The 27,980-nt window shown below is 39.7% G+C and overlaps 1 protein-coding gene and 1 long non-coding RNA gene across 3 annotated transcripts; one reads left to right on the top strand and one right to left on the bottom strand.

Annotated features, from left to right (window-relative positions):
- Positions 1–23: 23 nt before the first annotated feature.
- Positions 24–17,971, bottom strand: LOC137291785 (uncharacterized). Of its 2 annotated transcripts, XM_067823311.1 has the most exons (5): positions 16,115–17,971; positions 9,398–9,582; positions 8,414–8,506; positions 8,124–8,182; positions 24–5,278 (listed from the first exon to the last, which is right to left on the bottom strand). In XM_067823311.1, exons 1-4 carry the CDS (start codon positions 17,947–17,949, stop codon positions 8,160–8,162), a joined length of 2,136 nt encoding a protein of 711 aa, XP_067679412.1. In that variant the 5' UTR covers positions 17,950–17,971; the 3' UTR covers positions 24–5,278; positions 8,124–8,159. The 2 variants fall into 2 exon arrangements, with proteins under 2 accessions (XP_067679412.1, XP_067679411.1); XM_067823310.1 differs by lacking the exon at positions 8,124–8,182.
- Positions 17,612–23,509, top strand: LOC137291789 (uncharacterized). The gene is made up of 4 exons (XR_010957282.1): positions 17,612–18,260; positions 18,919–18,969; positions 19,784–20,034; positions 22,942–23,509. It is a non-coding gene; the product is annotated as an uncharacterized lncRNA (long non-coding RNA).
- The last annotated feature ends 4,471 nt before the right edge of the window (positions 23,510–27,980 follow it).

Here is a 27,980-nt window from a genome sequence, read left to right as displayed (position 1 = left end):
ACAGATCACAGAGAAATGTAATGTTTCATCGATCATCAAGTTTAATTTGCTGTAGGTTGTACATGATCATCAAAACAATTTCTCAGTAAAATAGTGATACATATCATCAGTATGAAATGATACGCACGAAAATATATCAAGAAATCAAATATGCTAATCACGTTTGTGTTGACTATACAAAAGAGGCACTTAGTTTTACATGAATATGACGTCAGAATTTGTAATGACACCACTTTGTTACTGTTCTGAAGGATTCTATTTCGTCATGCCTTAATCCCAGATCTTCGCAAGAAACGCCAACAGATAATAAAACACTCAGCACAACTATTGTTGAATTACAGCCTGATATGAATCTTTACAGTAACGAATAAGTTGCAGCTTACAAGTCTAGCGGATCAGAAACCACACTCACATTGCCTCATCAGCTGTATTGGCAACGCCGAAGACCATGTGCCCCACACCGACACATAATGTTGCGTGTGGCCATGCGCCAACGCTGACGTCATCAGCCGGGTAATTGGGTCAAGATGTAACTATTTAGAGGCATTTGTTATAGAGCAGGATCCGGGTTAGAGAAGCTACAGACACTTGGTATGATATTCGGCAATAAAACTGCATTAAGGCAAGTATACGGCATCAGACATTTTGATTCCGAAGATCTTCAGGTCTTTTTATCTGTTTACAATCATATTTCACGTTTAAAACTACAGACGCCTGTTAAGGTCAGCATTTTGAAATTTCGTCTTCATTTCTTGTAATTTCATGAATAAAGTAGAGGACCTATGGCCCTAAATGGTTTTCGTATCCAACAGAATACGCCCTTTTTAAGCCCACAGTCTTGGACAGGATTAGAGAATCTTCGGTATGAAAATGAATGTGTGAATACTTTATGATGGGCACGATTGGCTTTCATATATGAAACAATTTAATACAACGTTGTACAACATTCATTCAAATCAGCTGAACATATCACAGGTAGTAAAATCGTCAGTAAAGTGTTATGATACATTCATAATACATATGATTCATACATTGGTACATGAGCAAATGCAGAACATGATCTTATCCCTTGTCTCTCATTGCAGACCTAGCTACTCTGAGTATTTAGACATATTTTGCGACTTCGGTCACTTTCTATTTCGAAGTTGACGGAATCCGAACTGACGCCCTGCATTATTGTTGGCACTTTTCTGTTAAATAAGAACTCTACTGTTTATGTTAGGTAATCAGAAGAAAATATGAAAAGAAAAACAATCGACCTATCCCCACTTCATTTGTATTATGTCATGAGAGACAAGCCGTTATATTGTGTGTCAATATTATGACTGTAGCTTTGTGAAGTCCACATTAGCGTGATCACCGGGTGTATTATTACATATTTTATTGTTCTTGACCATCGATAAGTGGATTGGCCAAATCAAGCACCCACGTACATGTGTTCTCGATATAAGTTAAAGACAAACATACAAAACTCAGTGACATATTTCTTGGATGCAGCAATGTTTCAGAACACAACAGTACCATTGTATCTCAGTTTACCCATAAGGACGATTGCACATCTTACATAACAAACATGCAACATTATCCAGGCATGTAACATTCAGAACACAAGACCATGAAAACACAAATATGTAGATAATAACATTGTGACTATGGAGGTTTAACACATCTCGCTGTTACCAAATATAACTACTTGTCATGTTCTGTGGGAAAGTATAGAAACAGAAATAGTAGCAGTAGCAACACTTGTAGTAGTAGTAGTAGTAGTAGTAGTAGTAGTAGTAGTAGTAACCATGGAAATAAATCGTTTTGTGCAGAGATCGTCACCGAGTAGAATGTACGTTAACCTTACTGATATAACTGTGGTGTCTGGCCTAAGAAAGTAAGATTCTTTATGGATAACAACTTGTGTAGTACACATGATGCGACGTTACGGTGTGGATCTTTATATCGTTGGTAAGCAAGAGTGAAGTAATGCAGCACAGAACAGACTTGTATACATGAACAGGGATAGGGCAACAGCAGCATGCAGGTTGGTTCAAAGGGATTAACAACAACAGCAATGGATGGTGGTAATGATGTGACAGTAAGAGGAAGCCAGTGGTAACTGAGGCCGTAACAAAGTGTACATAGCTGATGAGATCAATTAGCAATGATGGCTGGAGTGCTCTAATTTGTTATTTTTATCAGTTCATTGCATGTAGTTGGGATCAGATATTCCTGATTTCTGTTGATTGACTGCCAGTGTCTCCGGATTTAAACTGCTTCTGCAATTTTTCTTTGGTGAAGTCCTGGTGGTTTTTGGATAATATCTCTATATTGTCCCAAATTTTGTTGTGATTTGGGATATTTGATAATGTGGTCTGATATTGCTGATTTTCGATCTGATTTTCTTGTAGATGATAAGTGTTCTTTGATTCTGATATTTATGGGCCGGGAGGTTTCACCTACACAGGCCTCGCCACAATCGCAGTTGATTTTGTAGACGACACCTTTGGACAGCTGATATTGTTTCGATGTGTTCCTGCCATTGGCAGGGTTTTCAGTGATGTAGAGCTGGTAAAGTAGGTTTCGTTGCCTGCTTGTCGCTTTAGGCTGATGTGGTGGGAGGTTTTTCCAGTGAAGGGCAAAGAGACACGAATAGGTGCTGGTTCAGGTTTGTTGGTGGCCGCTTATCTTGTTGGGTGGAGTGTGGAGCTGATAATTCTATCAACTAGATTTCACGGGTAGTAGTTGAACATGATGAGACATGGCGGAGGTGCTGTATTCCTGCAGTAGGACTGTTGGAGGAGAGGTTTATAGCCTGTCTGAGATGCGTCGCCGGAGGATTTGGAGAGTTTCGTCTGTGAGGACACTTGTGAAGAGGTCCACAACGTCATAATCTGCTTCCGTTTTATTTTCAGGAGTTTGGTACAGAGGTCAGTGGAGTCAGGCCTTTCTGTCGAAAATTAAACCGTCTCTGTCGAGTTGTACGTAATACTGAACATGTCTTCACAAACTTATCACTCTAGTTTTATTCAACACGAACAACTAACTGTAAGTGAAATTGTCCCTGTGTTGAATAGTGCCGTCACACAAATACCAGAAACTTTCGCCGTCGCGTTGTGTAGCAACACTACCATTAAGCCTTCGCTTGTCGATTCGTGCAGTTACATAAGAAATGAGTTCATTTCAGTTCTGAAAGGTTCCACTGAACGGCTATTGCATCTCAATGAATGTAATTAAACATGATGTCAGACATTCCAATGGCAAGGACTAAAGCTATACACACACGATTACATTAAATATGCATGAATATAGATTTAGAAACAATAAATCATTGACGAGAATTCGAAATACATTTATTATTACTATTAATCAGGGTTAGCTAGCGCGTTTGATCGAGTTTTCAGTGAACATTGTACACACAAAATGGTACATCCAACGCAATGTTATACATCATAGTTTCACAGCAATTGTTTTATTTATGTTCCTGAATAGAAGTTGTTGGATAATATGAACGTGATCTATGTTGTGACAAGTATCTTGAAAATAAGCTGAACTTAATATCTTGTGTACTAAATGCATTGTTGTACTATATTAGTCGTGCTCAAACAGATAATTTGAGGATCATCAACATACTGGATAAGCACATTGCGAAGTAATGGGACGTGCATACGTTTTAAGTGTAAATACTTTGTCAAGTCATGTCATACGAGTAGTTCATGTTTAGAGACCGCACTTTCACTGTTTCATTTAAATACCGGTCAAATTGGTACACAGAATCAATACAGCATTGTTGATAACGTTGACATTCACATCTGGCATGCTGAATCTATAAATAGCATTAGACCTTTACACGTGACCACGGTATACACGATCTGCACATCATCATACGACCTTGACATTTCTAGAGTGAGCTGTTACACGTGTTGTGCTTCCTGTAGTGTTATATATGAACGTTGCTAGGACGTCTTTACTTTTGAGGACGAAATACAACTGCTTTAAAAAGTCCTTGTTTTTCTCGTTACCTTTTAAAAGATTTGTAACATCAAATTCTTGATAGACGTGAAGACGCTCAACAATGTCTTCTACAGGAAAACCTTGTCATCTTGCTTACTGAAGTTAAGATAGCATTTATTAAATGAACCCTTACAATATGTACGTTTTTATGAAAATAAACCTTTCAAGGATACTCCACCTCATGTAATACCACGTTCACTGGTAATCTGTTTCGAGTGGGTAAGCACGGTCTAATGTCGCCTTTATGCAATATCACAGCATGAAGGCGAGAATTTATCGATGTCAACTTCTTTATTTTGATGGACACGACGTTTCGGAGCGTATTCTCTCGTCAGCAGAGTGAAAGAATAGGGAAAAGACAGCTATATGTGTGCATGTGAAACAGCAACAGCGATAACATGAACAGGGAAGCCAGCAAATAATTTGGACTTGGTTGGTAAGTGGGAGACAGAGATGATTAATCCAGACATGAATGATGTGATAACAATGTTGACATCTAACAAGGGGAAAGGAGTAAGAAGGTACTCCGAAACCCTCTCAGTCCCTCAAGAGAAAGATACCTCAATTACATTTAATTACATGCCGTGGTTGTTGTTTCGTGAATAATTGACCTTCCTTTGCATGCATTTGTTACCGTGTCACCGGTGGGAAAAGATACGTTCGCCTCATAACGAACACCTGCTTTCAGACACAGGCACTGCTTTCAGTAGAGATTTGTTATGACTAATGATGAATGGGGTTCGCTTATATTTTAAGCTTTAAGCCTTAGATCCTGTCAGTCATGCTTCATTATGAACATAAAGTTGAACCATTGACACTATCTCTGATTACCATGGTAACGGGTTCCTTACTCCTCAACAATACAAGGAAGGTGGAGACTGAAAATATGTGAGATACATCATGTGACCCTTTCTAATATGTTGTTCAATAAATAGTCTAATCATACCAAAATGGTACAGTAACAAAAACTCTGGGCAAAAGTCGGATACAACAAATATGCCGTTGAAACCGAAAATATTCCACATGTCAGAATGTATTGGTATGACAACTACGAAGACGAACTGATTGCATCAGTAAGGGTCCGATACACTGGACCTGACCGCTGATTGGACAAACACACTGTGCCAGCACGGTGTATTGCATGGTTGACCCATGGTTGACTGTTTGGGCAGCAGATGTTGTAACGGTACTATTTATATACACTTCGTCATTAGGCCACAGAGAGCAAGTCATCATATGGCGGTTGTTCTTGGGATTCCCCCTCTGTGGGCTATAACTGAAATAAAACAAAATCCCTCACCAAAGAGACACAAAAAATGCTAATTGAACTGATCAGTAGGAAAATAGCTACTTCTTCTAAGTTCTTTTTTTTAATAAAAAACATACCTTGGAATTTTCATGAATGTTACTTTTCAAGTGTACATATATGCCATTCCTTTCGACAGTTCCGACATGAAGTATCGCCATATTCATTTTCTAAATGCATATTAACACAAACAGTTATTCAAACATACATAATGAAATAATGATGAACTCAAGGTTCAGTTTTGAGCGAGTGAGTGAATTTGGGTTTACCCTGCACTCACAAATATTCCAGCTATGAGGCGGCGGTCTGTACATAATCGAGCCTGGACCAGACATTCCAGTAATCAACAACATGAGCACCGATCTACTGAACTGAGCTACCATGACATGTGTCAACCAAGTCAGGAAGCCTGACCACCCTGACGTCAGTGGCCTCTTACGACAGGCATGCTTTACTGAAGACATACTGTAACGCGGATCTTCAGGCATGGGTTACTGAAGACTAACTGTAACGCGGATCTTCAGGCATGGTTTACTGAAGACTAACTGTAACGCGGATCTTCAGGCATGGTTTACTGAAGACTAACTGTAACGTGGATCTTCATGGGTCTCCTAATTAAAGTAAATGAGTGATCTGGGAATAATATTCCAGTTGGCACAATATTTGTATTACAGCGTTTCAACATTATGTGAAAGGATGGAACGAAATGATGCATGTCTGAGATGTTCTGCTGTTTGGACTCGTGACGACCCGTCACAGAATTGATCTTCAGCACCATAAGATGCGACTAACGGGATCGGGTTGTTAGGCTCATTGACTTGGTTGACATATGTTGTATTCCAGTTGTGTAGATCGAGGCTCATGCTTTGGACCACTGGATTGTCTGGTTCAGCCTCGATTATTTACAGACCGCTGCCATGTGGCTGGAATATTGCTGAGTGTGGCGTAAAACTAAACTCACTCACTCACTCAACTCTTTGGTGAAACCAACAAAGCTATATTGCTGTCAAATGTAGAAACACGATCGGGACGAAGAGGGATTTGAACCCATCAATTTTGACGACTTGACCCAAACACCCCCGTTAAATCCTAACTATACTCAAATATTGAACATTGGGAAGGTCCTTAACCATTATTTTTGTTGATTATAACACGTGCAGCACATGTGTATGATTTAACACTTTATATAACATTGACAAGATATACAAAGTGTAATATATTACGTGTCCGTTTCACAAACCGTGACCATTTTCATAGTGCTATACCTTGTTATGAAATGTATTCCTAACCAATAAACGTGGACAAAACAATAATACCACTGGTCATTTATGCATGAAAACGAGTGAGTGAGTTTTAGTTTAACGCCGCACTTAGCAATATTCCAGCTATATGGCGGCGGTCTGTAAATAATCGAGTCTGGACCAGACAATCCAGTGATCAACAACATGAGCATCGATCTGCGTAACTGGGAACCAATGACATGTGTCAACCAAGTCAGCGGGTCTGACCACCCGATCCCGTTAGTCGCCTCTTACGACAAGCTGAGTCGCCTGTTATGGCAAGCATGGGTTGCTGAAGGCCTATTCTACCCCGGGACCTTCACGGGTCCGCATGAAAACGACATCAAACATATAATCAAATATGAATACCGGAATTATCAAACATCAAAGGGCAAATTTAACTAGTTGATAATAATTACGTTTAGATCACATCTGGAAACAGAGACTTTTTTTAACCATAATTACAATGAACATGTTGGTTATATTTAGATACACAAAGACAGAAAACACAATGTTGGGATGGGTAAGGGGGTCATGCGTGGGTGTACAATGCCTAGGACAGTACTCACAAGTACTAGGACATGCTGGGTAGGACAGTGACGGACAAGAATGATACAGGGGATTTGAGGGAGGACAGCACAGGGCTTGTGAAGGACAGCACAGGACTAGCAAAGGCTACACAGGCGTTGGCAGCCAGAGATCAACAGTGAGCTGAGGTTCGACAATGATCTGAAGCCAGTATTTTTATAAAAATGTATGAGTGGTGGTGTTACCACTAGAGTAACATCTCTTTCGCGACCACCTGGAATCATCTAGAGTTAACCTCTTGATAGTATTCCCCAACTATACGTCTTACACGGCCACTGAAATATTTTTCAAATAATCGAGGAAACTTATTTCCTGGTTTTGACGGATATGATATATATACAATAAAAACTCGAGATGACTGTGTCATCGAAATATATATAATCAACAGTTCAAGACAGGCAGAGAACCGACAAAGTAAGTAATGATAGCACCGTGGTCACGCAGGTATATCCTCCTAAACGAAGTTCAACAAAGATATGAATATGTGCATACTTCGGGGAAAAAGTGCATAGCAGGTGCGTTGCCTCCAAATGCTGATACACTTCAGTATGCTTTGTTTACTACATGCCTGATACGAGTTGCAACTGCTGTCATACATGTCAGGTATAAATATAAAAGATTCTAGTGAATATTGCTGAACTGAAATACAATGGGTTTATACGCTTTGCGTGCACTGATGGGAACATGCAAATACGGGTAACACTACAGAAATGTATTTATGAACTTGAAATGAATCTACTCATTTCCTAATCAAAAAGTATTCTAGAAATAATATTAAGCAGGATCCACGAACAGAATGACAGAATAAATAATACTTTCAAATCAAACGTGATGTGAACACTAATTCAATTAAATTCTCCATTATACACAAACATCCATCGTCCCCCTAAACATCCCTACTACCACAACCACGACTTCATGCATTTGAGCATATTCATGCAATTTACCATTGCTAGTGTCTAGCGACTCCGTGGCGTATAGCACTAGAAACTGTTGCGTTTTTCGCCTGGAACAACAATGACAAAAGTGACAGACAGAAATAGAAAAAAAGCTTTAAATGTATAACCCTCAGACATAAGGAGTAGACATTTCTTAAACGTATTTGTGCAAATTTAATAATGTTAGATATATGCTGTTGGTATACAAGTCTGTATGATACTTTACTTGTTTCGGAGAACCAAAGATGTTTACAATTAAGTATACGAACTAGATTGATGCCATGATGTTATGTACTCACTGGCTGAGGCAATGTCGGTGTGACTGTATGTCTGGTTGGCTGAGGCAAGGCTGGCTCCTATCTGGATGTTGATTTGTTCGTACGGGTCATCCTCTTGAGATACAAAAGGTAGAACAGGTGTAAGTATATGACGGTTTAGCATCAGATTAACACGTCTAAATATCCAGTACAAAGGGCTTTTCTTGTTGACGGGCATGTGCCGATTTAATTGCACACGCAGCACGTACTAGTGAGTCATTTATTATGTGTGTCAATAAACACACATATAGAGCTTATTGTTTAGTCATGTAAGCGTGTCTGTACGTTGATGTCATTTTGCGTTTCAGCGACATTCATATGATGAGTGATTAACTGTTCTTTTTGCAGCTTGTGAAAACATCTGGAAAAAGATAGGGAACACTTGTCCTCTCATGTGATCCTTATTTTTTTCCGTCAGCTTATGACCAAATTGCTATGAAACGAGTGTCAATACATTCCTAATATTGTATCGTATAGTGTGTAATCCTTCAAGATAGATGCTAATTACACTGATCACCGGTTTGTCTAGTCCAGACTCGATTATTTCCAGACCGCCTCCATATGGCTGGGATATTGTTGTGTGCTGTGTTAAACAACAAACAGCTGCATTCCTTTGGAGCTGGTGGGTCAAGCGTTTCGCTCCGCATGCCCAGGTTCGATTCCCCTTATTGGTACTATGTCTGAAACCGTTTATGACCACCGCCGCAATATTACAGCTGTAAAACCATATCCACTCACTTAGCACTAAAGTCTTGTTGCGGTATATATTTCCATCAGTATATATCGTCAGCAGTTACTAACTAATACGACTTGTTATCACAGGATAATGGTTACTGTCCCTTGCGGCTTTAGATAGACAGTTTCATCTTCCACTTGACCTGTCAGTATCACCTGACGCAGTCAGTGACCTCTGATAAACTGTATTCCTCACATACATGACTGATATCGCATGGTATGATGAGATACCTGCATTACTGCGGGCCCCGGGACTCCGTGGTGGCGCGTCGTAGTCGTTTGTCGGTGGCGAAGGTTCCTGGGAGAGCCGGGCGAGGGTGGCAGGGGCGTGGCTACGTCTCCAGTTTATGGGGTTGAGGGCGCGGCTCAGTCGCTGCAGGGGGTTCTTCTTCCTCTTCTTCACTTTGTCTATGGCACTGTGAACATATGCAGGAATAATCACTCGTTTGTCAGTTTTTGTGTCACCTCGCCTTCCACGTTATTCTTGCAATGTGGAAAAAACTAGGACCAGGAGCAGATAGTCAGGTGGTTGATGTCATGAGTAACAAGCACGCCGTTGGGGTTGTCTGACTTGTCATCAAATCACCAAGCTTGAACATGACATCTTTGAAATCACGTTTTTCTACCAACACTTATATTAAGCATCAGTTCTAACTTTGAAAGCCCAACACAGATAACAAGAAATATAGTTTAGTGTTGATGTACCATTCGAAAATGAAAAATGACTAAACTCTGGCACTAACACAACGAGATGTACTGTCTATATGCCTTAACTTCTACAAACTGTGACTGTATGTTATCCCCACCCTTAATGATATATTTAATGTCATTGGTATGATTAAGCATAGGTAGCACAGACATGTTTTCACCCGGTTTTCACAAACTATGATGACTTATAGGTACAGCATGATATATGTGTACATAAATCCTCTTTACCTTAATACTAAAATGATACATTTCAATCTCATACATATATGATATGAATGATCAGTTCCGCTAATCGACTCAACAGCCTACACTAGGGTAGAAGAACAAGGGAGCACCCCAAAACATTCTTTCAACAAGAACATTTGCGATTACTGGAAAGCAGATATGTCTGACTATATGATATTCCGTGAGCCAGACAGTTATAAATTTGTGATGTGTAATTCAACCTACACTCCCAGTGACTGATTCCCAGAGTCGTGTGACATCAAGAGGCGTGAATGATGTGTTACACGGTCCCTGAACCACATGATTGCCCCTTCTACCCAGCCCTGTCTGTAATATTTGTATGGAGCCAGTCTAGATTTCCTCAGTTTCTGAAGCTCTATTCTCCCGGGGCTCCTTTTCAGTTTAAAAGGAATTGTTTGTTTACAATAATCAAAATAATATTTGTTCAGAGACTAAACGTCTTGTTAGTTTGAAAGGAATGTTTTTCTGACAAAATAACAGTCAAGCCGAGACTAAGCGTCTTATCAATTTAAAAGGAATTGTGTGTTCGTATCAAAATTATACTTATTCAGACACAAAGCGTTAGGCTATGGCTAAAGCACGCCGCACAATATACCAGCCACAACACTTAAGTGAGCAGGAACTCAGTGGACGTGAGCATTATATAATCCCATGTAATCCTTTGTCATGGCTGTAGTTACGGTCAGATAGCAGGATCATGTCGTGGGAAACACACAGAGGTGAGGAGAAGGCTTATATCAGCGGCGTGCAAAGTATTTCAGGTATGACCTCGAGTGGAGGAGAATATACGCGGTGTATGTGTCACTGCTCATATGCTATTATAGCAAAGTGGTATACAAGAATTCATGTACTAACATCTGGAATGTTGCAGTCATCTGTGGAATCTGCTGTGATGTATATGGCATGTGTGGCCATGACACCATTAGGTAAAGCGGTACAAGTGACTCTGTGGTCACTACAGAATTGTCACTTAGATTAGTGGAATTGATAGTAACGAGTTTCGACTTCCAAATAATCTCCGTTTTGTATGTTTCATTTCTCAGCTACACTAAAAATCCCCAATATATCACTGCACCGAGTCATGTGCGGTCATAGAAAAATGTTCAAAAGTTTCAAAACTTGCTTACTCGCTAGGAGAGTTTCACATACAGAAATATCCTTTCAGATCTCAAACCATGCGATCTAACACGAACCCGTGCATTAAAAAGCAAATATATATAGTTCTATTTAATTCTGACCCGTGAAGACCTGGGTTAGAATTGATCTTCAGCAACCCGTGCTTGTCATAAGAGGAGACTAACGGGATTGTGTGGTGAAGCACGCTGACTTGTTTGAAACATATCACCTTATCTACTATCCGTAGATCGATGATCATGATATTGTTCACTGGTCCAGACTTGATTATTTACAGACCGCCGCCATGTAACTGGAATATTGCTGAGTGCAGCGTTAAACAACGACCAACCAACCTAAAATTGTTGTAGGTCTGTAGTAAGTATGGGAATTGTGATGGCCTTAGCTCGCAGATCCCTTTGTGCAAGAGGACCCAAGTTATATTTATGTCCTCTAGTGGATATAACTAGGATAGGATATCAGGATATATTTATGTCCTCTAGTGGATATAACTAGGATAGGATATCAGGATATATTTATGTCCTCTAGTGGATATAACTAGGATAGGATATCAGGATATATTTATGTCCTCTAGTGGATATAACTAGGATAGGATATCAGGATATATTTATGTCCTCTAGTGGATATAACTAGGATAGGATATCAGGATATATTTATGTCCTCTAGTGGATATAACTAGGATAGGATATCAGGATATATTTATGTCCTCTAGTGGTTATAACTAGGATAGGATATAACGTCAGCCATAATATAACAACCAAGTGTACTAACTTCACTTTGTAATTTATTTATTTTATGGGGTTGACATTCAAACCCGCTTTTCTGTTCATCGTGGGTGTTTCGCTCATATATAAACCATCAGCTGAACCCATTTGATCTGTATAAATATACCTTTATCAGTAACAGTGTATTCCATGTCAATCTGGGATTAAAGACCACCAGATTTTGTAGCATGCATCTCGATACTTGGCAATACAGATGCCGCATCAGACCACCCTCGTATTCATATTGTAGAGGCGTGAAATGATTGCTGTCCTTTAAAGCTAGTTTTGTATAGCCAGTGAAGAAAATGCCTCCCTATTTGTTAGTAATCCTAGTATGCGTATGTGGCGTATTTGTATTTGAGCAATAGGCTTATCCACCACTAACGTTTACCTGACGACTGGCGTTCTTATTAGCACATCAATACACCGCGTAACCCGTGGCCATTAACCAGGTGTCACCCATCGAAATTCAACATACAATATGCTTCTAACAACTGAACATAGATTATAAGACAGTATGTCTTCGTGGAATATAAGGAGGTGTCCACGAGATTGTGAAATCCTGACATAACGCATGAGTCTACGACGATATTAACCTCTCTGCTAGATGAACGTTTACTAAGGTCTTATTGGTTTAAATATCAACTGCCATGTGTTTTCTAATTGCAAGCATGATTAAATCTTTGAAGGGCATTTAGAAGTGAACATCCGGTCTCTTTCACATATGTAGAACATGTGAGGTTGTTTCACGGTGTTAAGAATGTTGTCAGGAATCCACCTATAATAGAATACTTTATATCGGAAACAATTTCTGAATCCTGTGATGGGATTCGAACCACGGACCTTCTGAGGTCTAATGTCTGGTCCACATGACCAAAACAGTTAACTCCACCAAGAAGTTGACATGGTAAGAATGTCAAATGTGGAATGTCATCATTGCACTAGCATGGCTAGAATAAGCCATGGATATATCATGTTGAAGCACTTTGCCGTCGTCACAAACACGCAACAGCGTAACATGAACTCCCACTAACAACAGAGTGATGGCATGCTTAAAGGTAGAATGGCGTGTTTCATTTTGAACGATCAATACAGTAAACATAACATGAAAAGCAAAACATTATTATCCTTGTAAATACTTCTTGTAACCACTTTCTCATGGTCATTCATATAATTTACATCTCAGGTTTGACATTTAGGTCAAAGGAATCCACTTGGTTGAATAATCCAAACCAAATCTATCTGGTGGTGACTTTATATATCTTTTATCACCCCTGTAGCAATATCAAAAGTTATACGCGTGAATAGTAGGTTGTATTGTCCTGTCTGTCCTAAAAGCTAAAATAGTTTGATAAACCAACCACTTATCCAGCATGATAGGTGCAAGCTATTAAAATGTCAGATACCGCTATATGTTACCACAGAATATGTAAGGAGGGCATATGAATAGGTCATGTGTGCGTGTAAACTCTGTGTCCACAGGATTAATGTTCTGCCACTGATACTGTATCACCAAAGTAAACGGAACTACCTGCATACATTTATAATACATACCCCTAGTACTACATCACCTGTCCCCGGTAACGGTGATATGGGCTATCAAACTCTATCCCTGACCTTTTCTAGCCTTGGTGACTTTGTGTAGCACGACCGTTGGGCCTTTTGTTACGTCAATGTGTTATGTCCCCTATATATGGCCCTGACAGATTGATGTTCAGTTAGATTATATAGGATAGGCAAGTTAGACGAAAACGTTCAAATATTTCACAGAATATATACGTTAGCTACATATACGTGTATTAACATAATATCATACACATACATCCAAACACTGCAGATATATAATTGTATTCAAACATTGCAGTTCATACATACCTACATTCAAACATTTACTATACATGTAAATCGAAACTGCCCGTTGTATGGCTACACACATACAATCGCACCCAAACATTGAAAAACATCCTGCATATTGCGCTACACACAACCAAACCATTTATAGACACAGCCACATATTGTTCTCCACAGACGAATGAACACGTTGTACAGCATATGTGTATCACTGCACTACACACATACACCTAAACCTGTTCTATACACATACATTGCAAAAACTCTACTACCCACATACACCTACACCTGCATTTAACACATACATTGCAAACATGCTACTACCCACATACACCTAAACCTGTTCTAAACACATACATTGCAAACACTGTATTTAACACATACATCTGTACCTGTTCTATACACACATTTAGCAAACATTGTACTTCACTCATACACCTAAACATGCAAAGGTAATGTAATTATGTCAGTGGGGTGTGTTTTTTTCATAATGGAAAAAATACATGATTTCATCCTCAGCCATCAGTAAACAATGGTCAACCTGGCTCACCACATCTAATGATACCTTGTTAACTCATTTCTTTTATTTAATAATACCTAACTGTAATGCCCTGTGTGTATTCAAGCATGTTAACTCATCTCCTATATCCAATAACACCTAACCTGTAATGCAAGCATGTTAACTCATTTCATGTGTTTAATGCCTAACTTTGATGCACTGTATGTATGCAAGCACGTTAACTCATTTCCTACATCTAACAATACATATGATGCGCCGTATATATGCAAGCATGTTAACTCATTTCATGTATTTAATAATACCTAACTCTGATACACTGTATGCACGCATGTTAACGTTCATTTCCTACACCTAAAAACATGTACATAAAAGTAATGCTCTGCGTGTATGCAAGCATGTTAACTCATTTCATTTATTTAATAATACCTAACTCTGATACACTGTATGCACTCAAGCATGTTAACGTTCATTTCCTACACCTAAATACATGTACCTAAAAGTAATGCTCTGCGTGTATGCAACCATGTTAACTCACTTCCTACATGCAGTCAGTTAAACTTTATATTCAACTATTCACTGTACACATGAAAGCATAATAACCCTTCCTTTTCGACAATTACTTCGCGTTATAGATGGCGTATTGCACCTATCGATCTGAGATGATACATAGTCTATAATATACACCTCTGCATCAATATGATAACAAGCATACATAGTAGCGGACTGAGACAATGGCCACTGTCTACGACAGTATTGATTCTCTACAAGTGATGATTCTGCCAGTCATCAGTCTACTGAGGTCCTGATCCAATGCGCACCTGATGTATCGCACAGTTCAACGACTCCAGTGACTTTTCAACTCCTTTCAAACACATAAGGACGACAATCGATAAGTAACAAAGTTGACACAGTGCACACGCACGAATAACTCGTTATGGGACAGATGTATTGGGATGGAACTGTTTGTTTCGGGTTCATAACATGATGGTATTGTTATGACTGAGTCAGGAATTTACGTGGTTTGTTTATATTGTTTGTTTTCTTTGTTTAACCTGAAGAATCGGTCCAGCATGAGGAAGTAGTGGGCTGTTGTAGTGTTAAGGTTTATCTTATATTGACAAAGATAAAGTGATGAAGTTGATAGACTGGACATTAGAACAAGCGTCAAGTAGAGGCATAGTGTTAAAAAAAACATATTTAGATGGGCGAAACGACCGTTCCATGAAACTGGAATAAGACGGGTACACAGTGCATGTTTAGGACCACCGGTTGTGCCTTTGTTGTCCTACCCTGATCTCAGCCGTCTGTGAATAACTGGACTAGATAATCCAGTGATGGTTACATCACCAACGTCTGTTACGACAAGCATGACAAGCTGCAGACATATTCTAACCCGGCTCTGTATAGGTATATGTGTACTTTGAAAATGAGTATAACAAATCGTTGAACAAGTTAGGAAGAGTAATAGGCAGATGTATGTCATGTCATGTCATGTCATGTCATGTCATGTCATGTACATAGGAAATATGTTATGTGGTAACGATAATATGTCTTACCTTTCTAAGACACATGTACATAGTACTTGTTGTGTGGAGTGCAATGAAAGACATGGTTGCATGAGGTAGACAGAATATAAAATGAGAAACAAACATAAAGGTGAGAATGTAGTACTGGCGTTAGATCAAGAAATGTTAGTGACTGAAAAAGGCATTTATGGAATCTTACCCCGCTGATAAGGACCTTGGAAGCCTCATTGGTGTTTGAGTTGGATTATAGGCGACATCCTCATAGGGGTCTGATTTGTTCCTCATTTCATCTGCCATTTCCTCGGTGATCTTTTCCACACGAATAGAAACAGTATGGCGGGATCTTGGAAACACAAAATAATTATCTGGAAAACTAAGTTTACGGCAAAAGGCAAAGTGCACCAAGTGTCTCTTTGGAATTTCAATGCAACTCTCCAGGATTGGACTTATGGCTTGTGACTGAGAATAATCAATTGGAGATATGACTAGCACCTCATCAGAAACAACAGTCAAAAGGCGAAATCGACTTGGTAAAGGGAGGCTACTCTCACTCTCCTCTTGTAACACAGTTACGGTTCTTGAGGGAATGTCAGCACCTGCAATAATATCTGATAAAAAATGAGGTCGGTGGGAATGCACACTGGTAATCTCCATTGTTTTGATTTCCAGATCTGGCGGCAAGAGCATAGGAATAGAGTATCCATTGTCCCCTATCCTTTGGAATCGGATAACTTCACACTCTTTGAAGGAACTTTTCTTCATCTTAAACTTCTCTGGTTCATTACTGACTAGTCGGAGGATGTCTCCATATCTTAAACAAAACGGTTTAGGAAAATCAGAGAAAATATCCCCCATTACCCGTACCTCCGTGCCAGGCGGACAGTGTAGCAAATCGCGAATGAACCTGAAAGATTTCGGAAACTCGGAAAAAGATGCTCTCACATTTCCATCGATGCTGAAGTATCTGGTCCTAGTCCTTGCAAGGAGACGCTTAGCGTTTTTCACTTTGTGCACTATGACATCCGACACATTCTTTAAATGGTTCGTCAGCTCTGCATGAATTTCAGGATAATTCACAATTGTTGCAACCACTGGGAAATCATCCTCATACGTTGAAACAAAGTCGTCGATTTTCATTGAAACAACTTTCTGCTTCACTGGCACTTCGTAGTCATTCTGGGAAAATGGCCTCACTTCCAAATTGACACTGGTAGGTATTTTCCATCTGGTTTCCAGTTCACCCCAGGGCGATACTTCCAACATTTCCTCCGGCTTCCGTAAGTGTATTACCCCTTTAAAAGTCAATGGCATCTGAACTAAGGGTGAAGGCGGTTGTTCCTTTTCGGTGTTGGGTTCTGCACTCCCTGTAGAATTGACTTTTTTAATAGTTATTGGCTGGAGCTGCACGTTATCTGTGGACAACCGAAGTCGTCTGCTCACCCTGGCCTGATTGACCAGTTCCCGTAAGGTATACACTGACCGGTCCTCGAGGACGCGAAAGTAGCCCTTGCAATCACTGGACAGTCTGATGACATTACCGCTATTGTCCTTGCACTCCAGCCGAACTTTGTCATCTCGAGGGTCCTTGAATGTGCGCAGAAAGCGGAACTTGTCGCCTTGTCTAACTGAAAACCCAGGTAAATAGGGGTCATCGTAATCCTCCGTGGCTTGAAAGTAGGTCGGACAATCCTTAAGTAGGTCGCTCACTGATGTGTACAGAGATTCATGACTATCACAAAGCTGTCCCTTGTTTTTAGGAGGTAAGACAACGAACTTCAAGGAAGAATCAAGGGAACACGTTATTTCCTTCCGGGCACCAGTATCCTCGCTATGGAAAGCTAGAGTAACTTCTTTAGGTAGGTGTGACCTCAGTAACAACACATCTCCGCGCGATAAACGTACATGACTATCTGAGTACCCTCCGCCTACCACCGAGACAGTCGTGGGAAGGTCTGCCACGTTGACAAAGTCCTGAAGACTATGTATGTGTCCACTCTCTACCTGGACACACACATGTGCCCCACGGGCCGCCATTACGCGACACTTGTCATTTGAACTTCAGGCAATCCGTTTTCCATGGCGTAATATTTCCTGTTGCTCCGCTGTTTACCTGGACAAAAATGCGAATGGATTACCTCCCTTGTTTAAACAAGGTTACAACAGGTTGGATCGATAGGGAATGACAGGTTACTGCTGAAGGCGGTTTCAGAAGACGTCTGTGAAGCAAGGTTTTTGAACAAGCAGCAGGAGGCTTAGTTTACTTGCTTGAATGAAGGTTTTCTTGTTACCAGATGTTTAAAACGAGTTGTCAAAATCTCAAATTCAAGATCGAACAGCAATATTCCGTAAGTACTATACATTCTATGTCCTTTTTATGCATATGTATAAAGCTTTTATAATTATATTGCATTGTGCGCATGTGTGCATTTCGGAAGTACGGCTCATACGTTTTATTGGGTTTTCTGCGCACACGATACTCATATCTCTTATTTGATATTGCGACAGTTATACATGGTAAACATTCATGTGAATGATTAAACATTAACAACTATTCACGTGTCAATGATCAGCGAAGCACGTGTATGTCATATGCAAATGTACGTAATGTTACCTATATATATGCTTCTGATATTGTTTTTGACCCGTGAAGGTCCCGGGGTAGAATAGGCCTTCAGCAACCCATGCTTGCCATAAAAGGTGACTAGGCTTGTCGTAAGAAGCGACTAACGGGATCGGATGGTCAGACTAGCTGACTTGGTTGACAGATGTCATCGGTTCCCAGCTGCGCAGATCGATGCTCATGTTGTTGATCACTGGATTGTCTGGTCCAGACTCGATTATTTACAGACCGTCGCCATATAGCTGGAATATTGCTAAGTGCGACGTAAAACTAAACTCACTCACTCACTCTGATATTGTTTAAATTTCCTTAGGAATCATTATAATAAATAGTTATGTTGACATTTGATACTTTTCTCTTTGTTTTTTTTTTTTTTTTTCTAGAATAAATTTGCCTTGATTTGAGAGCTCATGGCCAAGATGATACTACCATTGGTATGTAAACTTATAATTATGAGTCTAGCTGATTTGTTGCCATGGGCAGGTAAAATGATTACATCGGAGAAAAATGTCCGTTGTTGTAGCCATTCGAGGACTTTATAAGCAAACTGCCATGTCTTTACATGGACAATCAAATTAAATATACAGTAGAGTAAGATATGTTCTTCAGTAGCCAATGCTTGCCGTAGGAGGCAACTGACATGGGTCGGGTGATCATGTTCGCTGACTTGGTTGACACAGAGCATCGTATCCCAATCGTGTAACTTGTTTTGATCACTGGATTGTTTTGTCCAGACGCAATAATTTACAGACCGCGCCGTAATATCGCTGAACGAGGCATTAATTTTCAAACTAAAAAATGAAACAAAATAAAGTTATTTATTCTTAAATGTTTATTTAGCACATGCATATAAAACTATGAAGAATAGTACATTCCATGTAATTCTCTGCATTCTCTTACACCTTGTATTTTACCATGATGTGTTTATCTTACACACGGTCATTTCAAAGTAAATGAGCAAAGTGCTCTGTTAGTCCGTGCCAACTATTGTCTCTCTCTCTAGATTTTGCGGTAAACCCTATTGCGAACGTCATGTATTTCAGGGATCAAATGAAAATATACAACTGAGATCATATCGGGAAATTTAAGATATAGTGAACCAAATATGACCTTCACAGTTGTTTAGATGTTTCATTTTTTCTACTCGGTCACCAGTAAGTCCCATGAACCTTTCAGGAAACTAGTGTAGAAAGATCACGAGGCGTGTCATGCACGTTACCGACAATAAATCTTCTCCGTCCATTACAGCACCGCCGTGCCAACCCACCGTTAATCACCATGTTTACAACAGTGACCCATCAACCCTTGTTGTGACCAACATCCATCAGCTTGTGTGTGTTTAATATCCATGCTACGGTTGTGGACAGTCTGCAAGGGCCAAACGTACACTTTGCATAGCCAGCATCAACACAGGTGACTTACTCCAAGTTGTTTAGTGGATCTTATCAGCGGCCGTACAGCAATCAGTCACCCGAGGGCAAGCGTCACTGTGTTAGTTAGTATGTTATCAAGATGTATTATTAATGAATTAATTGATATTACTAAATGAGTAAATGTAGTTTTAGGCAGCGTTTAGCAATATCCACTGACTATTACGCAGGAAACACGAAATCGGCTTCTCAGTGTTCACAACTGTGGAGAATCGAACCCGGGCTTCAGTGTGACGAACAAAGCTTTTAACTATTTGACTACTCTCCAGCCACATCTTGTTTAAACGTAAAGGCGGTAAAGTCGCAGATGCTTAGTGTATTTTTTCTACGGTCTTTTTTACTTGTTTTCTATTTTCTGAACTATGGACAAAGATAGTTAGGGATGTATTCAGATTTTGAAATTTCGGATCATGATCTATTTATTCATCGACACACTAATAAAATATCAGTCATAAAAATATCAGTGTCCCTAACTTATTTTGTCCAGTACATATGAAGAGTATACTGTTAAACCACAAACCCTGAAAATCTTTTAAGTTGTCTTCAGCAATTATTACTTGCGAAATGAATAAACGGAAAGTGGCAAAGTGTCTGTCAAGGGAGCTTACTCTTCTATACTCCTGCTAACATCTTATCTAGGGGATTGCCATTTAAACCGTCAGTCGGGTTTCTGCATATGGTTTGTACACGGTTTGTTGGTAGTCAGTGAATAACTGCATATTGAGCATCACATAGGGTTCGCATCATTTCGGAAAAGAAGGTTGGTCCTGACGTAAGCGTTAAAACTGAATATACATGGCTGAGCGGATATTGTTTATTGTCGCAGTCAACAAAAATCAACCTTCAAAACAGCAGTAAAATATCAGTGTCTGAGCCAATTGCATCAGTTCAACAATGGCACGGGATCAGCCAAATTCACGTAACAAGACAAGACATTTGTTTATTTACTTCAAAGACATGGACTGACCGTCCCTCGTCTGTTTTCTACATAAACATACATTTGTGCCAGACAATGGAAGCAGGGCTTATTGTTTGTACAAACAGTTTAATATACATTTCTTGTTTGTACGGTGATTTGGACACACAAATAAGAAATGGCATTCGTCCTCAATGTTCACCAGATGACATACAAAATTCACATTATCTCAAATTGCTATCGATGTTTTTGTAACGTCCTATTTCCATTTGTAGCTGATGACATGATATTCTAATCATTGTTAGACAGCATCGTAGATTTGTGGAATCAACTTAGGATCTGAAACATATTTAAACATCAGTTCAACTTTCGAACACAATATCATTTTACTGGTCTTCTCTAAGTCACTTCGGGAAACAGTTACCATCACAACCGACCCCATTGAGCCGCCCTTTCGCACACGTAATGTGCGCTACGGACACTGACTCGATCATATGGCGGTTGGTAACATAAACACTGCTGGCGACGGCGTTAAACGTGTTCACCACAGTTGCACGTGATGACGCACGCACGGTAGGATAGCGTGAGAAAATCAACGATTCGAGTCCACTCGATAATATAATCAATACTACATTCCAAGGACACCATTAATAACCATCACGGGGCATAACTGATAGTCAATGGGCCATATGACAAACTGAATGTTGAAGTGATGTCAACACGACTATTTCGAAAGGATTCACATCGATTATGTTGCCAGAAGTGTCAATATCATGCTAGGCTGTACCTTCTTGGAGCCCCATCATTACCCTACAACATGAAGGTGACACGGGGAAGGACGGTGAGGTAGTCTAGTGCTTATATCGTTCGCTCGTCACGCCGGAGACCCGGGTTCGATTCTCCGCATGGGTACAATGTGTAAAGCCCGTTTCTGGAGTCACTCGATGTGATCTTGTTGGAATATTGTTAAAACTAAAGTGACTGACTCCCTGTCAGCGTGATAAAAGTGGAACAAAGCGGCGCTATACTCGAGACATACATACTCGTACACAATATTAACCATGGTCACAGATGTAAACATCCTAAACCATACTTAGTAAGAGGGCACCGTGGAAATGTTATACGTAAATACGTACATATTCTGCACAGAACATGGACTGGCAGCTTGTGGGTGACATTGATGTTTTGTGAAAGTCAGTAACATCAGCTTCTCTGAAATATTTCACGGGGTAGCCTGGTGGTCAAAAGCGTTCACTTTTGACGACGAGGTCCGAATACTTCAAATCGTCCATGTGTGTGTCCTATTGCTCTGTTCCCGCTGTGTCACAAACACAACTCAGTCAATTACCAACACTAGAGCAACTGAATTTGAAACAGGCAATACCGTGGCTTGATAGCATGAGCACCCGTTCCCAGATGAATCCTACTCTCTTTCATCGTAACAAAGCTACACTATCCCTCTGTTTCTCTGCGGTTGTAACAGTAAATTAATTCATAAAATTGACATATTCTTGATGCGCATGTATATACATGCATGCATGCATCCATCCATCCATCCATCCGTATACATACATACATACATACATACATACAAAAATACATACATACAAAAATACATATATACATCTTTGTCACGTTCTGTCGAAGATAAATATCACAATGTGTAATGAGGACTGAAGCTCACAGACACCATATATATTTGAACAACTTGGTGTAGTTTGTTTCCCAGTTTGTTGCTTAACGCTGCACATACCAATTTCCCAGCCAAACGGGGGTGAATACAATAGCGATTGCACCAAACAATCCAGTGATCAACAGTATGAGCATCGATCTATGCGAGAGCTTGATGTAAGTAAACAGGATGTTCGATTATCTGTGACCAGCACTGAAGACAAATACTTCAAACCTGTTTATCCGTCGCTGCCTCATGCCCATCGTAACTGAACTTACATGATAGATGCGAATGTACATATACATGTCTGTAGTTTACTATGGTACATAACAGTATAGATTGTCGTTAAACGATTATAATATTGTTTACTGTTTAATTATCGTTTCAGTTTGGAAAATAGACCTGCAACGACAAGCAGTTTTCAAGGACTTTCAGTCTGGCCCTGGGTATAGTCACTATGACTCGATATGGACACAGAGTTTTCCATGTACATGTTGTATGTATTTGAGTGACACTGACATGCTGACACCTGTCTTTTACATGTCGTGCATAATGCATCGGCATTGTCTTCTCTCCTTTGTTCTAGCTGCACAGAAAGGGACTATCTATAGCACACAATGGAATTCTTCACAAAAGGAATTCTTCTTACTCCTGTAAGATGTATGTATATATGTGCATAATTCCTCCGGATCGCTTGGGAGTTGTTGGTTCCTGGCAGTAACAATATGAAGCACCGGATGATTGTTCATGTATTCGATCAACCATCAATAGGCCCCGGGGATTTAGTAACAGTGTGCGAGCTTGCTTATCCGTAAAATCATCCACTAGCATCAAATGTGAATGTAGAAACTATGTAAAAGATTACGTAAGGTAAAAACATGCCATCATCTATCATGATCTTGATCGATTTATGACCTACTGTTTGCGATAAAGTGCCTAATTTATATTACGTATTATCCAATTGTGTTATACTGTTATCTGTCGACGGGTTTTGCAATGTTATATATATAGATATATATAGATATATAGAGTGAGATATGTATAGATATATATATATATATAGATAGATAGATAGATATAGATATAGATATATATAGAGAGAGATAGATAGATATATATACTAGATAGATAGATAGATAGATATAGATCATATATATAGATATATATATTGTATGCTATATATACTCACACTCACACGTGCATGGTTTAAAAGCGCATCATAGCTTAACACGTCTGAGAGCGTGATATATTAAGAGAATGTTCCAATGAATACTCAATAGCCAATCGGGCCAGTGACTTGGAGATTTACTGGCCCAACTTGATGTTTACTAGCCACGGGATAACGTGCCAGTGACTATATAGCATACTGTCTAGTAAGTGAAAACGGCATTTAAAGTATCAGTTATCAAATGACGTGAGAGGATGCAAACCTGGTGAATATTTTGGTGAATATTTTGGTGAAGTCGTGGAGCGAAGACAAGGTACCACCAGACAAGGAAACATAACAAAGGTGAAGGTAATATCATTAGCCGGTATAATCTTATAAAGTGTCTTTCATGCAGCTCCCTGAATAAATCATTGGATGTAAATGAGAGTCGGGCCTTCCCCTGAAGATTCCACTTTCCACTTTCAGTTTTATGTGGCCAGCTATAAAACACGAAAAACAAGATTCAACGACTCCTTCAGCTGTAAAACATTCAAAACAGGTTTGTACGCATTCACTTCATACATGAATCGTACAAGTGAATACTTATGCAAGGTGTACAAGGCATAACAAAACTCCTTAAAGCTATAAAACTTAATGACATCGTTCACCCTACGATATAAAATATAGAAACAATATTTTATACAGCCAGGCTAGCTATAAAACGTAAGCAAACGGGGTTTTATACAACCACTTAAACGAACTGCACAAGCACGACTATGAGGTAATGCATCTTACAAATAAGACACTTTACACAAAATATCATTACTGTATTCTACAAACTGCAGTGCTAATCTACGGGACTACTGAACATTTTACCGAGTAAACTTCAAATGAAGGTAATTAATGCGCACCTAAAATATATGATGATGGCACATCGCACAGCGAGTTCAATGTTACAGAAAAGTGTGGAGTTATTCCCCTTTAGTCAAAGCGGGAACAAATGTCGGACCTGACATATGGTGGACTTGAGGAAGTATGTATCACCCGTGAACATGTGTGGTTCCGTTCTTACCTAAAACATGTTCCTCATTAAAACGGTGTTGTGCCTTTGGACTGCCACATAATAACATAAGTTGTTCGGCAGTGTTCTGGACTAGAGAGGTGTGAACATGGTGGAGGAAGTGTGTGAGTCTAGTTTTATGCCGCGTTCAGCAATATTCTAGTTACATGGCACGGTCTGTAAATAATCGAGTCTGGACCAGACAGCCCAGTGATCAACAGTATGAACATCGATCTGCGCCTATGGGATTCGATGACATGTGTCAACCAAGTCAGCGAACCTTACCACCCAATCCCGTTAGCCGCCTCTTATGACAAGCATGGGTTACTGAACACCAATTCTAAACCCAATCTTCACGGGTGAACTGCTTGGAACGAACCGGAAAAGAATGCCAGTGATTTTTACTTCTGGACATTTGGGGGAATACATATGGGCCAGACTATCATTCTATATTCGAGGCCGCGAAGCATCGGATGATATAGGAGGGTCCGGGATTTTTGTTAATCAGATGCTCTCAATCCAATTTCCTGTTTTCTGAAGGCAAAATGGCTCCATTTATGTAATCTCCACTTTTGTATTAATTAATATTTTTTCCTGGTTTGTTGGACTAATGTTTTCGTGTTTTTATAAAGCTTTCTTTGTTTAAATTTGTAGCATCAGTGCATAACAGTCTTAAGCAAATAAATGTTATTACACATATCTGTATCGACGCAAATCAGCAGACTAAGCATGAAGATATGATAATTGTATTAACAAATTCCACTGACAGTTCAGAAACTGCACGTGAAATTTACATCAAATGGACTTACATATCTTCAGGCTTGTCCAGTATAACTCAATCACTCATTTTATTCATTGCAACTTAACAAGATAAGTCAGTCAGAGAGATTGCTATAGTCATGGTCAACCATGAAATTAATACATTTACAGTTTTAAGAGAATCTCAGAGGTGTTTTAGGCTTGTTTTTTTTTTATTTATTAATGGTTGTTGTAATCATATGTAATTAGATGTGTCATTCTTTCATCGATCATCTGTCTGATGGGGTACCCGCAATCTTTGCGTCATTAGTTAATGTGTGGATTTCAGCGCCTCAGCAAGGGTATATGACACTCAAAAGAGGGTTATGTCAATACTTTGATGTACAAAAAAATAATCCTTGATACAGTGGTAGGGTGAGTGGGTGCAGGGATCCATGTGTGCAGCTGATGTTCCAAAATGAACATCGACAAACGTTTATGTTTGTTTGAGAAGAATGAATGAAACATTCTGGGTTTATCATCAAATGCAGCTTCACCATCAGCCTGATAAATGAATCAATATTTACTTAGCATTACTCACTGCAATCACGAACACAGTAATCAGTAATGACAGACACTGACCCCTAATGAAGGTGTGAGGTGATGCAACTGCCACTGTCAACATTGTCAACACCCCAATATCGTCACCTCGTGCAGGTACACTCTTCAGTAAACATCCAATTAATGCCGCGAGACTTCAGTCAGCACTACTGTGTTATATTATGAAGCTGCGCCAACTGTGGTGAGGACTCAGATCGCACACCTGTGAGATGGGAATGTTAGCGAGCCTTCATATAACAACCTGTTTTGGGTGTGAATCTGATGAGCTGTATTGAATGTGTGATTAAATCTAAAAATATGTTAAAAATGTTCCACAATAGCAAATCCATTTTTATGCTGTGATTGGTCATATTAATAAAATTTTCCATTACAGAGAGCAAGTGAGCAATGTTCCAGCAAATATCACGACAGGATACACCAGAAACGGACTTCCCCACGTGGGGAATCGGACCCAGGTCTTTGAACGCTTTAACCACAAAGCTACCCCACCGCCCTCGAAAAAAGGAATACACTATCACAAACCCCCCAAGTTCAGTGTCTCGTCCCCCATTAAGGCTGATAACACGGATAACACCTTGATGTGGATGACAGTTTACAGTTTGTTCCAGACAGAGAAAGTAATGGAACAGGATTGTTTGGTGTTATTGACGGGGGAAATGTTTTATCTTTGTTGGCAGGCGTGTCATTTTGCCGTGTAAGATAAACGTTGTCCCGATCTGCGGAATGCGATCTAGACGCCCCATGACACATTGCGGGGTGTTCCGTGGAGGAGTTTCAATATCGTTCAGGGACAATATCATTCATTCCATGAACTGAAAAATGTAACTGCATTTTCGGTTCCTGACCATCTGCTGTATGTTTTGAACTATGGCTATAATCGACTCTTTAAATCAGTACAGTTTCTGCTGAAACCATGGTACCATACCGACTTTGTCAATCACCAATGATTATGACTCCCTGTCATACAGTGATGCTGTCAGATGTAAGCAGGTAGTTGAGGGTATACGGAAGCCGATACACGCAAGGACAAATGAATTGTTCACCAAAGGAAACGTGTCATACAGTGATGCTGTCAGATGTAAGCAGGTAGTTGAGGGTATACGGAAGCCAATACACGCAAGGACAAATGAATTGTTCACCAAAGGAAACGTGTCATACAGTGATGCTGTCAGATGTAAGCAGGTAGTTGAGGGTATACGGAAGCCGATACACGCAAGGACAAATGAATTGTTCACCAAAGGAAACTTGTCATACAGTGATGCTGTCAGATGTAAGCAGGTAGTTGAGGGTATACGGAAGCCGATACACGCAAGGACAAATGAATTGTTCACCAAAGGAAACGTGTCACAGCGTCGACAGCTTCCATTGTAATCTTAATCAAACTACCTTTGGTTTGTATTTTCATGCCCATAGACCTTCAGGGATTTGATTCATACTGTATGCAGACAGTCAGAGATGCACTAGGGCAGTAGAAACCAGAGGTTGATAGTATACAGATGCATCAGGGCCAGAAGGATGTGAGAGGCTATTGTCACAAGTTACAAAAAACGACGCTACATATGGTTCTCCTTGCTCGCCTGTGAACATTGATATCATCCTATCATCCCAACATTTGTCGTCAGTGAAGACTAGCCCGCAGAATATAGTGTCACTTAAATAGGAACTCCATCATGTTCACTGACAACAATACAAACATATAACAACTATTTTAAGCAAACATAATTGTTGCAATGGTTCAGTGGATTTTTCACCTAATAAACGGAAGAGTCTCGACAACGCTTGTACAAAACACAACACAAAAGACTCAATTAAACCTTGGAGTTCATTTAAGAAATTGCGCTGTTTGCTGACATTGTTTGTT

This window comes from Haliotis asinina, chromosome 7 (assembly GCF_037392515.1).
Source record: "Haliotis asinina isolate JCU_RB_2024 chromosome 7, JCU_Hal_asi_v2, whole genome shotgun sequence".
Taxonomy (NCBI): domain Eukaryota; kingdom Metazoa; phylum Mollusca; class Gastropoda; order Lepetellida; family Haliotidae; genus Haliotis; species Haliotis asinina.
The sequence above is the reverse complement of the archived record's forward strand: the minus strand, read 5'-3'. Positions and strand labels throughout refer to the sequence as shown.

Excerpts from the sequence above, each read along its gene's own strand:
- LOC137291785 (XM_067823310.1), bottom strand. The coding sequence starts at position 17,949 with ATGGCGGCCCGTGGGGCACATGTGTGTGTCCAGGTAGAGAGTGGACAC. Across the intron at positions 8,507-9,397 it reads CGGGGCCCGCAGTAATGCAG|AGGATGACCCGTACGAACAA; the intron begins GTATCTCATCAT and ends TTGTATCTCAAG. Across the intron at positions 5,279-8,413 it reads CACCGACATTGCCTCAGCCA|TTATAGCCCACAGAGGGGGA; the intron begins GTGAGTACATAA and ends GTTTTATTTCAG.